This window comes from Orcinus orca, chromosome 6 (genome assembly GCF_937001465.1).
Source record: "Orcinus orca chromosome 6, mOrcOrc1.1, whole genome shotgun sequence".
Classification (NCBI taxonomy): Eukaryota; Metazoa; Chordata; class Mammalia; order Artiodactyla; family Delphinidae; genus Orcinus; species Orcinus orca.
In genome coordinates this window covers 107,636,552-107,653,399 of record NC_064564.1, presented here as the reverse complement: position 1 = coordinate 107,653,399, position 16,848 = coordinate 107,636,552, and the positions used below count along the sequence as shown (strand labels likewise).

Here is a 16,848-nt window from a genome sequence, read left to right as displayed (position 1 = left end):
TAACAACCTAAATGGAAAACGAATTTGTAAAAGAATAGATACACGTATATGTATAACTGAATCACAGTGCTGTACACCTGAAACTATCACAACATTGTTAATCAACTATACCCCAATATAAAATAATAAGTTAAAAAAAATAAGGAAATGACTGATGAATAGGGGGGCTGTTCTCCCTGTCTTAGTGAGTGTATTTGTGGAGCAGACCAGTTTGTATACCTGTAAAAGCTTTAGTAAACCTGGATTATTTTTTCTTCTAAATGGGCATAACAGTAGTACCTGCCTCATAGGGTTGGTGGATTCAGTAAGTTACTGTGTATAAAGCACTTAGGGCAACACACTCAGTAAATGCTAGCTGCTCTCACCATTATCATCGCCATCCTTACCGCCATCCTCATCATCTGCTCAGAGGGCAGAATAGGACGGGATTTTGGCGAATAATAGAAGGAAGAGCTCTAGCAGTTGGAAGATTCCAACAGAAGAGCAAGCGCCCTTCGGGTTCCTCCCCTGAATTGAGTTGCTTGTGTAGGTAACCTTCAAGCTCTGAACGCTTGGTTGGATGACCTTGGTGTTTTGAATTGCAGCCAGAGTCATACTTCCATATTTTGGGTACTTCACAAAATTAAATTATGGGAGCCAAAGGCCCAAATGTGCATCTTGGCACTAGCCTCCCATAAAGAGGGTTATTTCTCAGTGCTGGGCACACTCTTCTCTGCACAGTAACTGGAGCAGGTTCTGGCCGCTCTTCAGGGCCATAGTCTGGCACCCAGACTGCTGCCACAGAATTCTTCAGTGTGAGGAATCTGTTTGAATGTCTGCAAGAGGTTTAAAAGGCAGCAGATTCTTTTCCACCCTGTGAATTGACCATGTGATGATCTGAGGTGAGCTGAGGGCACTAACCTTAGACAGGTGGGCAGCACTGTAGCTAAAAAGGGTTGTAAAATAACTCAATGGGACACATCAACTGATTAGGAAAGAGAACTATTGTCAGTAGAGCATCCTGAAAGAATGTTTGATTTGAGGCTGGATAAGAAAAACTTCTTAGAATTTTAGAGATGGAAGAAACCTTAAAAGTTATAATAAAGTAATGATAGTGAGGGTGCTTTTGATGATAGCAGCTACTAGTTATTGAGCATTTGCAGGTGCCAGGAACTGCACTGTGCATTCCCTCCAGTTCTTAAAATAGGCCTGCAAGTAAGTATTAGTCAGCGTTTCCAGATGAGGAACACTGAGTCTCCACAGTGTTAAAGGTGAATTTTCAAAGTCACATTTTCAGGAAGATTTAGGTCCGGGGCTGTCTGATTGCAGCCCATTCCCGACCCACGATTACAACCCTTCCTTTAGCTGAGAGTTCCCATTTTTCAAGTGACAAAATGGAGACCAAATTGGTGAAATGACTTAACAGTGAATTTATGTCCAAGTTCTAACTAGAACTCAGATCTGATTCATCGTCTGGGGCTCCTTCTTGAGCTGGTTGTGCATGCCGAGTGCTGTGAGGGATACAGTGTGAGCCATGGAGAATTCCTACCCTCAAGGGGTTATGCTTTGGATGGAGTAAGCAGACGTACACACCAATAAACCAAAAATGCAGGACTTCCCTGGTGGTACAGTGGTTAAGAATCCACCTGCAAATGCAGGGGACATGGGTTCGATCCCTGGTCCGGGAAGATCCCACATACCATGGAGCAACTAAGCCTGTGCGCCACAACTACTGAGCCTGTGCTCCAGAGCCCGTGAGCCACAACTACTGAGCCCACGTGCAACAACTACTGAAGCCCGTGCGCCTAGAGCCCGTGCTCCACAGCAAGAGAAGCCACCGCGATGAGAAGCCCATGCAATGCGACGAAGAGTAGCCCCTTCTCGACGCAACTAGAGAAAGCCCGTGCGCAGCAACAAAGACCCAACACAACGATAAATAAATAAATAAATATATTTTTTAAGTTAAATTTAGAAAATCAAACCAAAAGCCTAGATAAAGTTAAATTAAAAAAAAAAAACCAACAATGCGAGTGGAGGAAGGACATCAGAGGGAGAGAAAAGGGGCCATGAGAGTTCAAGAAGGCAAAGATTATGTTTGGCTTAGAGAGGGATCTATTTTTTTTGCCTTCATTTACAAATATTTATTGAGCACCTACTGTGTGCCAGGCACTGTGCTAGGATCGTACCAAGGAAGGCACAGAAGAGGTGGCATTTGAGCTGTGCCTTGAAGGATGAATATGTGTCAAATGCCATACACTGCAGCGTGGGTGTTGCTGTGACCTGAGATGTCGAAGGCTTCTGGGAGAGGAGGGTGCAAAGGGCAAGATGGCAGATTAAAAAGTTGGGACAAGGTGGCGAATCTGAATCTGCAGATTGATGCCCTGAGTGCCAGGTGGGGGTCTGAGTGCTGAGTTGCAGTGGGCCCGCCCCCTCCTCTCCCCTCTCCCTTCCTCCTCTTATAGGGCGTGGAGTCAGATTCCCCAGGTTCAAATACTGTTTCTTCTCCTAGCAGTACGACCTTGAACAAAACCACTTAATGTGTAGGTGCCTCTGAGGAAGAATAGAACCTCCTTCACTGATTGTTGTGAGGATTTAATGAGCTAATACATGTCAGTCTCTTAGAACAGTCCCTGGCCAAGTATTAGCTATTATGAATATTGTCGGATCAATAAACAGATTTAGAAACAAGGGACGTTAGAGCTTGGTCCACAAGTATTGAGCTCAGAGGGGAAACATAGGTGGAAAGAGGGCATGCATTTTACTCCTACCAGGAGATGTGGACTCCCAGCAGGGGCAGAAGGCAAAGTCTGAAACAAATATTAGTCATTTATTGTTTTCAGAGATGAGGGCAGCTGGGGCCAGAAAGGCGCTGAGCCAGGGCAGGTACCTGAGCCCAGGTCCAGACCTGTTTCTACCAAGCTCTCTCCTTTATATTCACAGGGAGGAGAAGTGAGCAAGTAAGGTTTAGCCATTGGGCACAGCTTCCGTGCACAAAACAATGGAGGAATCTAGTACTATAAGTCCTGTCCCTTTGCCCCCTAAATGTCTCTCAAGTCAGTGCACTCCTCTCCCTCCATCTCCCTGGCTCCCTTGACCTGGGCCTGGACCACTGCCAGCCTCATGACTGGTCACCCATATCTACTCTCACAAGGCCTACAGATAGGACCCTATTCGTCTCCTGCCTAAAACTCTTCAAGGGCAAAATCCCCAGCAGGCCCCAGCGAGGGGACCTCTGGCTACTTCTCTGTTTATTTCCTTGCACATTTAAGTGCCTCCTTCCTTTCTCAGGGCCTTTGCATATTTTTGTCTCTGTTAGGGACATTCTTCCCAGTTCCTCTTCCCCTGGACTCCTATTTATCCTTCAGAACTCAGCTAAAACATTATCCCCTCCTCTGGGAAGCCTTCCAGGTCTTCCTGTTAAGTGCTCCTGGTTACTTATGCTTTTTTTTTTTTTTCTGCTGTCCCCAGTAGCTTGTCTGCATCACAGGGACGCATAGGGACTGTGTCTGTCTCAGTCAATGCCATATCCCCAGCACTTGGCATGTAACACACTGTCAGCAAGTATTTGTTGAATGAAGGGAGGTGGTCCCCTAGAGGAGTCATACAGTCGCTGGTCCAGTCTTGTAGGTGCCTTCAGATGGTCTCACTGCCTTCGTTGGCTAAAGAAATGCCCTTTGAGGCTGCTCTGTAGAAGGCTCTGAGCTGGTGGTATGCTGGCTCTGCAGTCGTTGGTTTTAAGATAATCCTGGGTGATTCCTGAGCAGGTGGCAGGAGGGGACCTGTCTGTGGAGCCTCTCCCTCAGCAAGGCCACCCTGGACAATGGAGAGCTGCCATCTTTTTTTTGTTTTTAACTGAGATTTGAGATTCTCCAGAGACCTTCTTCCCACCCCTTGTTCTGAGTAATCCAGAAGTGACTGAAGTCCCTTGATATCATTGGTTCTATCTCAAAGGAAGGTGGAAACCTGGGAGTAGACAAAACCCAAGCTCTCAACTCAGCCCAGGACTTCAATGACAATGGTTTTCTCCAAATTAAAAGTAACATGATATGTTTTTATTTCTCATTTGCTTTTAGCCCAGAAGCCTCTTTGTTCTGGATAAACCAGTCAAAGTAAGTGCTTTGAATTCTAGATATCTATGGGATGCCTCCCATGTCCACTCTGGCACCCCTACAGTCCATTCTTAACATGGCAGGTGGTGATGCAGCTGTGGTCACAGGTGGAGGGGAGGGGTCCCAGGGGTCTGGCCTGTACTCCTCCAGCCCCCTAGTCTTGCCTTTATAGAGCCGTGACTCTTGTTTTGTCCGTGCTTCTCATCAACTATCTGTCTCTTTAAGTAGTGTTGTCTGGAGAACATTCCTGCCTTACTCATAAAAATAATCAGGGTAGATATTGTCCATTATGCAGCCCACTACATGTTGTATAAAGACCCCTGCAAGAAATTTTGTTGAGACAAAGGATCAGGAAAAAAGTTTGGGTTTCCCAATGAACCAGTGTGTGGAGGAGGAGGAGGAGGAGGAGGAGGAGGAGGATTGGCAGTTAGGACTCTGTAAGCCTTCATTTTTCTGTCTTTGTCTTGGTTGCCAAGAAGCTCAGAGCAAAGTGTTGTGCTTAACTTGTACTTTCCTCGGCCTTCGTTTCTGATATAATTTCTCCCCTGGTGTTAAATCCTGGCTTTTGTGCTTACATGCCGTGGGATCTTGGCAATTTGCTCAAACCCACTCAACCAATATCTCAGCCATAAAATAAAAATAAAGGTAAAACTTTTATTCTCACAGAGTGGCTGAGATGACCCAAGTCATGTGAAAACACCTACCTGAGTGACTAAAATGTTCCTCTGTTTCCTTTTGTTTTTGTTTGGTTTGTTTAGTTTTGTCTTTATTCTTGTATTGTTTCCCTATTTATTGTAACCATACCTTCTTTTTTTTTGGAATTTTGGAAAATTTATTCATTTTATGCAAGTGGGAAAAAGAAAAAGTAACCATACCTTCTTAATCATAGACCATCTCAAGCACTTCTTGAAAGTAGATGGGCTTTAAAATAGGTTTCTTACTATTTATACCCATTCATGCCTCACCACCTTATTTGTCCAACCGAAGGGCATTGTATCCCCTGGCTTCCCCGTCTTTTCCTGCCTCCGGAAGGTGCCCACCTTGGAGAGACTCTCACAGTGAATGTGGACACTTCAGCATGTGTGTGGTGAAAGTGGTTCTGATTACAGATTGCTGAGCTTCTTTCTGGTTTAGAGACCCTCAGATTTCCTGAGTCTGTCACTGCTGACCTTTGTAGCAACTCAAATTCTCCTCGTTTAGCAAAAGAGATCATTCTTGGAAACGTGCACTGTTTTCTTGAAAGACGCCGACTTGCTACAGTCATTTTCAACTTAGAAAGCTCTTTTACGTATGCTACTTTGTTTAGTCTTCAAAGCCACCTTCACGGTAGATTTATTATTGTTGTTGTTATTATTAGCATCTAACTTTTCAGAGGAGAAAATCAAGCTTCAGAGAGGGAAAATGTCCGATCACAGTCACACAACTAGTAAATGGCACTTCCAGGACCCAGAGTTATGTATTAGTTACCTCCACATCTTGTCATTCTTCTCTCCTTCTCTCCCTGCTAGGGCTCCCTGCATGAGCTGAGCGCCAGGGGACGCCCAAGGGAGGGGAGATCCAGGGAGTGTCAGGTCCATCTCTCATTCAGCTAGAGCGGTGTCGCTTTGGCTCATTTTATGAATTAGTGATTTAAAAAAAAATTTTTTTAAGTGACCTGCCATGAAAAGAGTTTGGAAAACCCCCAGTTTGAGACTGCCTCATTTTCTAAAAACGTTTGTCATCTTTTTCATTTCTTAGAAACCCAGAAGTTGGTGACAGCAGCATTCAGAAGGGCTGGTGGTTTCCAAGCTGGTTTAACAATGGGTAAGGCAGTCAGACGATGGTCTGTTTATCCACCCGACGCTATAGAGTCCAAATAAAATGGTTTCATAAGGGGATATTTATATATGTAGAGCTGATTCACTTTGTCATACAGCAGAAACTAACACACCATTGTAAAGCAGTTACACTCCAATAAAGATGTTAAAAAAAAATTAAAGACTAAAAAAAAAAAAAAAGTGGTTTCACAGCCATAAACTCAGTCACTTGTCTTTCTGGCCTATTGGAAGCACACAAGGACTCTATTTCATGGTTGGGACTGGGACATTAAGTTTGGTTTTCATGTTTTTGTTTTTTCCCATTTAACTTGAGGATGAGTGAAATTCAGGCTAAAGTTGGGATTGCAGGAAAGACTGTCATACGCTAAAACGTTTTCATGAGGACGGTTTTATGATGTTTCCCTCCCCCTGAAATAACCTGATGGTTGTTGGGTCATTAAATTGCTAACTGTGCTGACCTGGGAGGATAATAAGAAAGGTGAGTACTGCACCTTTGCATCAAAAGTACGTCTTTATGAATAAACGTATAGTATCATGAACCTTTCTCCAGACATTCACTTGGTGCACATGTTCTCTGCCTTGGCACCCGTTTTTTTTTTTTTTTTTTTTTTTTTGCTGTACGCGGGCCTCTCACTGTTGTGGCCTCTCCCGCTGCGGAGCACAGGCTCCAGATGCACAGGCTCAGTGGCCATGGCCCACGGGCCCAGCCGCTCCGCAGCATGTGGGATCTTCCCGGACCGGGGCACGAACCCATGTCCCCTGCATCGGCAGGCGGACTCTCAACCACTGCGCCCCCAGGGAAGCCCTTGGCACCCGTTTTTGCAGGATCCTCACTCACCTCCCTGCCTTCCTCAGCTTGTTTTCCCTTTGTATGTAGGACCCACAGTTACCACGAAGAAGAAGAAGATATAGACAAAGCAAAGGAACAAAGAAAGGAGGACGAAGAGGAGCTTCAGCTCTTGGACTGGTTTAATCCACAGTAAGAAAAGAAGCATTGCCCCAAGTTCAGTAAACCCATAGCTCAGCAGCGGTGGGGGCTGCATAGGCCACAGTGCCGGGGAGAGCGTTCCTGACTGAGGAGACAGGGTCTTAGCATCTATTAGACTTTGAAAACAGATTAGATGAGAAACTGAGAGGCTGGATATTTTGACTTAAATGCTTGAGCAATAACTACAGTGATTCTGACAGCAGTTAGCCAGCGGCAGCAAATGAATCGCAAAATACCGGGGCTGGAGATGTTCTCATAGGCCACGGGGTGTTGTGGAAAGCCACAGAATCTAGAGTCAGAGCGAGAAAATTCTGTGATTCGGTTAACTCATCTGTAAAAGGGCGGTGATGACCCAGAATCTCAGAGGGCCATGCACGCATTCTTTAACATACAACACATGTTTATCAAACACCTATGATATGCTAGCTGGTGTTTTTCAAACTGCCAGTCACTGCCCATTAATGTGTTCAGAAATTAGCTGAATGGGTTAAAAACAGCTTTTTAAAAAATTGAAATCAAATAGAAAATCAGAAGGTATCGCATGAAGTAAGGATAGGTATTGTTTAGTGGAATTTTTGCTTCCGTATATATGTGTATGTGCATATGTGTTTGTGACAGAAGATGTATTTCTCACTATGAGTCATGGTCAAAAATTCTATACTAGACATTGTGTTAGGCACAGGAGACAGTAGAAATCAGTCAGTATGGTTATATTCAAGAAGTTCACAGTCTAGGTGTGCAACTAGTGTTTGCCATGATTAGTAAGGAGGTGTGATCAACCTGACTTAGAAGGATGCGGTTTGGGGGTAAGGAGGTAAGAGCTGTCCGGGATGACCCCGAGGCCTGAGAGACTGGTGGGTGGTGGTGCCATTGACCAGGAAAGGGTCTGTTAGTGGTGGTGGGGGCGTGAAGGACGATGAGCTCAACTGGGGATGTATGTGGATTCAGGTACTTGTGGGGTATCTGGACAGAGATTCACAGGGTGCCTGTCTTTGTCATCAGGCTTCTATAACAAAATACCATAGACTGGATGGCTTATAAACACAAAAATATATTTTGTACAGTTCTGGAGGCTGGGAAGTCCAAGATCAAGGCCTCAGAAGATGTGGTGTCTGATGAGGACCCACTTCCTAATGTATACACGGTCATCTTCTCACTGTTTTCTCACGTGGTAGAAGGGAAGAGGGAACTCTCTGGGGTCTCTTTTCTAAGGGCACTAATTCCATTCATGAGGGTTCCACCCTCATGACCTAATCACCTCCCTAAGGCCCCACCCACTAATACCATCATGTATGGGATTAGGTTTCAACACATGAATTTTGGGGGGACACAATAGTCAGTCTATAGCAGTGCCCATAAGTGTGGCAGAAGATACGTAGTAGAGATGTAGGAAGAGGAGCCATCAGAGTACAGGTGGCAATGGGATCTACAGGCCAGGTGGATGTCTGACATCAGCCTTTACAGGGCCAGTGGAGGAAGAAAAGTCTGAAAAGGAGCAGGAGTGGCTGTAGAGGTAGGAGGATCAGGGGAGAGTAGTATCTGTTCCAGCATGAGGGGGCTTGGGCTCTGGAAAGACTGAACATGTTCTGGCAAGTTGCCTTATTGTTTTGGGATAAGGGATCCATGTCAGTGTGAAAGGATGGGGAATTTTGGCCTCCCATGTGTCATTTGAAGAGCTGGACAATGACATAGGGTAGCCATCTATGAGATGCTAAACCATTCCTGGAAATGTAAGAATATGGTGGCACTGTAGCTTTGACAAGCTCCTTAGATGTGTGTGTGGGGGGGTGGTGAGACACCCCCGCCCCCGTGCCCCGCGCCAAGGGCCAGCTAGATCAGCTAGAGATGGTCGCCAAGCTCCCTTCAAAGGAGGGCGGCACACTTTTACTGTGGTACTTGTGCTTTGCGGAGTGAGACTTGGAAGGCGGGGCTGGGGCTGAATTACTGGGGTCAGAGAAGAGGAACAGCTCACAGCCACCAGCTGTCACTCTCTCCACTCTCCCCCACGCACGGCTCAGTTTCTCCTCAAACAACTGGCGAGCAGATATTTAAAGAATATTGATTTGTAGTGACACCGAATCTAAGCCTTCTCAGGAACTAAAGTATATTTCTTGCATAACTGAATGAAAGATGAACAATTGAATTAACAAATATATTTATAGAAATGTATCCTCTTCTGCAAACTGTCTGAAACATCTTAAGTATATTGTGTATGCATTTTTACATCAATATCACTTACTCTCTGTATCATCACATCCTCTTAATTTTCCTCCTGCTTCTCCCATCTCCCTTCTCAGTCTCCTTAATTGGGGCCTCTCCCTCTTCCCAGCCATCAAATATTAGTTTCTGGAGGTTGAGTCCAGTATCCTCATCTCTTTTCTTTATACCATCTTCCAATGTGCTCTCACCCATTTCCATGGCATTAGACGCCGTCCATGGGGGAATGACACCCACATTTATATCTTTAGTCCAAAGGTTTTCCCTGATCCCCTGCTTGTGTCTGCCTGCCTGCCTGACACCTCTGTGTGTCTCACGTGACCCAGATGGAGTTCTTGATTCTGCCCCACCCTCATTCTTCTCATTCCCCATCTCAAGCCAGAGTCCAGGAGACCTCTCTGATTCCTCCTTCAGCCTTTCCTTCATCCATCCCCCAGTCTAATTCATTTACATGTTCTGTTAACTCTTCCCCCGAAATTTTTCCCACATCATCTCCTTCTCGCCCTCCCACAGCCACCACCCTTGTTCACGTCACCATCAGCTCTTGTCTACGTGCTGCTGCCTGGAAGGAGTCCAGTAAATAACACGTTGTATGCATTCCACACCTGTTTTGAACTGCTGCATGATTCACAGAACTTTAACACTTCCTCTTCCCCATCCTTGGGGACCACAATGTACACATAAATAAGTACACAGAATGTAAAAGCTACCAATTACCTAGCTAGGTGTGTGTTTGGGTTATGGAGGCCCTTTTATCTTGTGGGAAACCTTTAGCCTGTATTGGTGGAACCCCACAAGCTGAAGTAACACAGTGGGTGCCCTGCTTGGAAGGAAGGCATTTGGGCAGTTTCCCATCTTTCCTGGTACTTCTTCCTCCTTTTAGAGCCCCATCTTGGTAACCTTGGACATCTTTTGCTCTTACACGTGTGTGGTTTGCCTGCTGTCACTTGTCTTTTTTTTTTTTTCAGGGTGGGGTGGGGTGGGGTCTGAGCAGAGGTTCATCCAGGAAGCTGATCTCGATCATCTTCCCACCCCATCTTCCTCCCCACGGCCTGCGTTTTCAGCCTGTCATCTGGCTTCCTAGTCAGGGTCGCTGACACGTTGGAATTGTCAGTGGAATTTAATAATTAACAGCTGGGAAATAGAACATTCTAATTTTTAATGAAACGTTAATTTTAATATTACTGCTTTTTTTTTTTTTTTTTCCTTCTCAAAGGACTCTTCCCAGCCAAGTAAACAGACTGGACACTGGTGTCCTGACTCAGTCTTTCTAGAAGGTGTAGACTGAGTGGTCGTGCAGTGGAGGAGCATGTGGTAGGCCACCTGTCAGGACTGTGAGACTCTCAGGGGTAGGACAGGTCTCATTCCTCCGATCTCCGTGCTCAGCTCTGGGCCTGGCACAGAGCAGAGACTTAGCAGATGTGCGTGGTGGGGCTGAGGGCCCTGGTCTGGCCCCTCCTGTTGATTCGATGGCGAAAGCTGTAGTTCCTTCTCCTTCTCGCCTACCCCTGCTTTCTTTATTTGTGAAACGGGTGAGGACAGCACCCGCTCTAGAAGGTAGTTGTGAGGATTCAATGAGAGAATGAAAGTCAAGGACAGCCCCTGTACCCAGAAGTATTAAATAAGAATACCATCCTTTCCTCCTTTTTCTCTTCCTTTTCTTAAAAATAATATTACTGGCTTGCCAAATGTTCAGCTCACGCGTGGCTGCATGGCTTAGCTGATGGGCTGGGACAGAACTGCTAAGAGATCCTTGACAGGCAATGGATGAGGTGACAATGCATGGAAGGGTTTATGTTCAGAAACATAGGTTATAGAATGATAAGCCGTGTGTGTGTGTGTGTGTGTGTGTGTGTTGGTTTGAAATCCAGTCATTCAACAAAGCTGGGAGTTTTATGTGACTAAAAGCATCACATAAGCTTCTAAAAACAAAACAAAAAAACCTCATCATTTCTCATTCTGCACTGATAAAAAATCCTGAAGTAGTAAGTTGAGTGGAAATGACTGACAAACCTGTGTTTTAACCCCATTTCATCAGCCTAGCAAATAAATATGCAATATAAGAAGCAATAGATATAGTGGTTCAGAGCACAGACTACAGAGTCAGGTTATCTGGGTTCAAATCCCAGCTTGGCTTCTTACTAGCTGTGGGACCTCAGACAAGTTATTTAACTGCTCCGTGCTGCAGTTTCCTCATTGCTAAAATGGGACTCAACATAGCACCTACCTCTGAAGGGTGAAGCCCTTGGTGCTGTGCCTGGTTCCATAGGAAGTGTCCAGTGTGTGTTAGTTACATCATTAGCTGTTTGGCCTTGGACATGTTAACAAGCCTTTCTGAGCCTTGGTTTTCTTATCTGTACAATGAACATAATACATGGCAGGGCTTTTGCAGGGACTACATGAGAAAGTGTATGTGAAAGTATCTCACAGGTTGGTGCAGAGTCCAAAATAGCTTCTTTCATGGTGGAAGGAAACCAAGAGCAGCTCTCCCTGTGCAGCCATGCAGCCATGCAGCTGTCTTACCCGGGGTGGGAGGGCAGAGCTGGGGTGGGGTTTGGGACCCCAGGCAAGATGGGGAGGGCCACGAGAGCAGCCTGGCAGTGTCCCTCCCCGTCTCTGGAGGAGATTCACTGTGTGGGGAAGAAGGAAGCAGCCCTGAAGCAGGGCACAGGGCAGGGGTGGGAGGGCTGAGTCAGCTCCAGAATAGGAGTGCAGAGCTTGGGGACAGAGGGACAGGAGGCATGAGTGAGACGCTACTGGGAGCTGGGGTTAGCAGGGCGTGACCCAGCCTTGCCCAGCCTCACTGGAAAAACTCAGCTTCGTCCATGGGGGTTGAGTCTAAATGACTGTGTTTTAGTTTCTACTTCCCAACAGGCAAGCACAGTCACTTCCAGAGCAAATGGGGGTCAGAGCTGAGTCTCCGCCATCCCACTCCCATCCCCCCACCCCGCCTCGGGCTGGGCCCCAGCTGCTACTCAGCGTTTCTGCATTTACTCTTCACAGTTTGGTGTTTTGTCGTTGCTCTTACGTTGTTTCCTGTGTTTGTGTTGGCTCTGCCAAGTCCCTTTCAAGTGTTCTGAGTGCAGAGAACATCCTCCCCTCCCACCTCCCCCAGCTTTGTGCCTTTAGTAAAGAGGCCACGTGGTCTGAGAGAGGTCGGAGCAAAGAACCCCAGCCTGCAGGGTCCCTTCTTTCCTGGGTGACTGTCTCCTTGTTTGTCAAATGAACGATACACACCAGAACCCCCTTAGTCTGGGGCCCTTTTTGCCCTATAACCAGGTTCCAACCCAGGGATCCCCTTCTAGCAAAACGCAAATTGAAACAGCGGCTTCTTCCTCTTTCAGCTCTCGTGGCACTCTCTGGTCCCCCTGCATCAAGCACTAGGGCTTTCTCAGGGTCAGAGGGCACCCACAGGGATGAAGAACACCCAGAGATGCCACTGGAAGCTTAGGAAGGGGCTGGGGAGACCGCAGGAGAGATTTAGAAGGAAGACGAGGACAAGGAAAGCAGGAAGGCGGGGGGACAGAGGGTTTGAGTTGTACAGGTAAGATCCCCACAGGCTCCCCCAACGCAGCCCTCAGAGACACCGGGGCCAGGGTCTCCTGTCCCTCACCCAGAAGATGATGCAAATGTCATACCACCAGCCGACTGTTCGAGGTTAAACTGTAGTCGGGATTCAAAGACAGTCACCATAAGCCGTGGCTGACCCGTTTTCCCTCAGACCGTCTCTGCCCTACCTTAAAACCATCCTGATTCATGGACTCTGTTTTGTCACCAGTAAACGCCCAGAGGTTGTGACCATGACCGGATGGAAGGCGCCGGTGGTGTGGGAAGGCACCTACAGCAGAGCTATCCTAGAAAATTATTATGCCAAACAGAAAATTACCGTGGGCTTGACGGTTTTTGCTGTCGGAAGGTAGGTGTTGCCAATAAAACTGACTTTACTTTTTTTTGTTCCACTGTCAGAAGGTTGGCGAGGGGTCCCCTGGGCGTACGGAGGCTGTCCGTGACGTGTATGAATTGTTAGACAGGAGAATGGAGTAATAGGACCATTTCAGGCTCATTTCTGCTGAGGCCCCAAAAGGCTGAGAACAAGACAGTGATCGGGGAGTCGACAACTTCCCACCTCATTGAGGGCCTCGGGTGCAGGTAAGAATGTCTGCTGCACCCACTGAGCCCGGAGTCTACAGCATGCCCACAGCCGCCTCTGCCCTGACCTCCACAGCTCTCTGGAAATTCCAAAAATGCCAGCTGTTAGACAGCCCGAATGGGCGTCATTGTTTCTCCTACGCTCTCAAGACCCCGGACCAAGGATCAGGGAGAGAAGTGACCTACATGCGGTGGTTTCCCACATCAGCATGGCTGACCACTCCTCCATGGGTTCCTGGGCTGCTTCCTGCCCCATTCATCCTGGAGGCTTTGGCCCCAGGAGATTTGGCTGGTCAGAACTTCCTCTTCCAGAGGTTGGATAGGTTCCTGTTTCAGCTTCCATTTCCTTGTTTAGAACATTGCTCCCCAAACTGCAATCATTCCTACTTAAAAGTAGTAGCTGTAATCTTAGTTTAAAATACAATATAACCCATTTTGTTCTTTTGGGTTATATTGAATTTTTTTTTTTTTCCAAAACAAAATTAAAAGTTCACTTTTCCTATTAGCCTCCTCCCTCCCCCCGCACCCCCCGCCCCGTCATGGGCCTTCCCAACTGTACCTTTTCCAAAAGCCACATGGAAAGTTGACCTCTCGCCTGTACAAAGAGGGGTGAAGGCCCAGGATGATCTGAGTGAAGATCTGAGTGTTCTCCCGAGACCTCCGACCCAGAGCCCAGAAGCCATTGCCATCATCATACTGATCAAGTCCTAATGTCATTAAATGTGCTGATCCCAGGGGCCTAGGCGGCATCTCTAATTGAGAAGGGTGACTGGAGTTTTGACATTTTTACTAGAAGAATCTGTACTGTTATGAGGCGGGAGCAGATGCTCAGCTCGCCTTATCCTTTGGTACGAGAGGGGACAAGCCAGCCACACTGATGACTGATTTAATCCTGATGTTTACAAAAAGAACAGAACGTTGCCGGCGGCTCCACAATGGTTTCTGCCATCTCCTTGCAGCTTCTCAGAACTAAACTGTAAATCACATATCCTGGTGAAATCCATGTGCTCTCCGCTCGGGGGCATGAGAGGACTGTTTGTACTCAGCAGCAATAAATCCTCCCAAGAGTGGATTTGGGCTTTTAGGAGGTATGATGTTTGGTTTGTTTTCAAATAACAATGCACAGAGCCAACCGCAGTGCTTTAATCTCTAAACAATGTTAAACCTCACAAAGGCCCCCTCCCTTCCCCTGGGATTGTCTCCCAGGCTTCAGGGTGCAATAGATTGTTCTTAAAGTTCCAGAGTATGGAAGAATTTCCTGGCCACCAGCCCCAGAGCCATGTTGAAGTCCCTCTTAATATTGCTCCGATATATTCTCTCCGTTTAAAAAATCAATAGTGTCAACGCTGGGGTTTCCAGAGACCAATATTAAAAAGCACAGTTTATTTTTGTAGTAACAAAAGGGAATCCAAGCAGCAACCAAAAAGCAAAAAGAGGTGCCGCTTATTATTACTCACAAAACACCATAATTGGCCGTTAGTGTGATCAGCAAATTACACTTACTCCACCTTCACTGAGCATGAGTCTGGGGGTGGCATGAGTTGTGTTAAGCAAGCCAACCACTCCTTCTTCCCCTTCTCTATCATCCCCATGGCTTCACAAGATAGCGTGTAGCTTGGCTTACAGAAGACACGAACATGATGTTCTGTTTTGTTTTGTTTTAATTTATTTATTTAATTTTATTTTTGTCTGCGCTGGGTCTTCGGTGCTGCGTGAGGCCTTCCTCTAGTTGTGGCGAGCGGGGGCTACTCTTTGTTGTGCGCAGGCTTCTCATTGCGGTGGCTTCTCGTTGCGGAGCACGGGCTCTAGGGGCACGGGCTTCAGTAGTTGTGGCGCGCAGGCTCAGTAGTTGTGGCGCACAGGCTTAGTTGCCCCACGGCATGTGGGATCTTCCCAGACCAGGGATCAAACCGGTGTCTCCTGCATTGGCAGGTGGATTCTCAACCACTGCACCACCAGGGAAGTCCCAAACATGATGTTTTTTGAATGAATAAGTAAATAGCTAAAATACCACTGCACATCTATTAGAATGACCCAAATCCAAACCACTGACAACACCAACTGCTGGCGAAAATGTGGAGCAAGAGGTACTCACACTGCTGGTGGGATGCAAAATGGTGCAGCCACTTTGGAAGACGGTCTGGCAGATTCTTACAAAACTAAACATGCTTTTATCATACGGTCCGGCAACTGCACTCCTTGGTGTTTACCCAAAAAAGTTGAAACTTTATGTCCACACAGAAACTTGCATACAGATGTTTATAGCAGCTTTATTCATAATTGCCAAAACTTGGAAGTAACTAAGATGTCCTTTAGTAGGTGAATGGATCAATACACTGTGGCACATCCAGATGGTGGAACATTATCAGTGCAAAAAAAAAAAAAACTATCAAGGCTTGAGAAGACATGGAGGAACCTTAAATGCACATTACTAAGTAAAAGAAACCAATCTGAAAAGACTACATACTGTACAATTTCAACTATGTGACATTCTGGAAAAGGCAAAACTATGGAGAAAGTAAAAAGATCAGTAGTTACCAGGGGTTGGAGTAGGGAAATGGATGAATAGGCATAACACAGAATTTTTAGGGCAGTGAAAATACTCTGTATAATACCATACATAATGAAAGATACCTGTCGTCATATATTTGTCCAAACCCATAGAATGTAAACGGTGGACTTAGCCTGATAACGATGTGTCAATGTGGGTTCATCGACTGCAATGCATGTGCCACCCTGGTGCTGGACGTTGATATTGGGGAAGCTGTGGGAGGGACAGGGGAGTGGGGGGGCATATGGGAACTCTCTGCAATTTCAGCTCAATTTTGCTGTGAGCCTAAACATGCTCTAAAAAATAAAATCTATTTTTAAAAAAGGAAATGAGATAGTTAAAATAAGGTTAAATCAGAGCTTGTTTGCTCTGGTATTGGGATGGGTCTTATAATGGCAGTATCTGGTTAATGGATTGGTGTTTGGGGTGGCCAGAGGGAAATTCACAGGGCGAATGTGTAATATGGAAGGATATCCATGTCCCATAACCCATTCTCTGGGTCCCAGAGAAGGATAAGAGAGTGGCGATGGTTAGACTTAATGCATCCCCAAATGACCCAAGGGTCACGTCACTCTTGCATCTGGTAGGGCAATAGCAACATTGGAGTATAGGTTGGGGTTTTCAAGGGAGGCCTGAGAACTAGTGCCCCCTGATGTTGATTGAAGGGTACATACCTACAGTTATCAGATGAATAAGTTCTGGGGATCTAACATACAGCATGGTGATTATCGTTAATAATGTTGTATTATAGACTTGAAAACTGTTCAGAGAATAAATCTCAAATCTTCTTGCCACAAAAAAGAAATGATAATTCTGTGATGTGATGAAGGTGTTAACTGATGCTACAGTGGTAATCATTCTGTAATACGTGTGCACCAAATCAGCACTTGGCACACGTTAAACTTACACAATGATACATGTCAGTTATATCTCAATAAAGCAGGAACAAAAAAGAACTAGTACCCCCTCTGCCTGCCCAGAGTCTGAATCAACTGATAAATAAGACAAGGGGCTAAGTAAGGCAGGTGGTAGTGAATA

At 46.1% G+C, this 16,848-nt stretch overlaps 1 protein-coding gene across 8 annotated transcripts in view; it reads left to right on the top strand.

Annotated features, from left to right (window-relative positions):
• GGTA1 (glycoprotein alpha-galactosyltransferase 1 (inactive)) overlaps positions 1–16,848 on the top strand; it is a 65,904-nt gene that overhangs the window by 45,983 nt on the left and 3,073 nt on the right. For 5 of the 8 annotated variants that reach the window (XR_004483017.2, XM_033427278.2, XM_033427284.2 and 2 more), the window contains 4 exons: positions 4,053–4,088; positions 5,826–5,891; positions 6,783–6,884; positions 12,889–13,026. Coding sequence is in view for 7 of the 8 variants with exons in the window: in XM_033427278.2 (XP_033283169.2) it covers positions 4,053–4,088; positions 5,826–5,891; positions 6,783–6,884; positions 12,889–13,026 (342 nt within the window). In the remaining variant the exon portion in view is untranslated. The remainder of the gene's footprint in view (positions 1–4,052; positions 4,089–5,825; positions 5,892–6,782; positions 6,885–12,888; positions 13,027–16,848) is intronic. The other 3 variants (XM_004269263.2, XM_004269264.3, XM_033427286.2) reach the window with 1 other exon arrangement.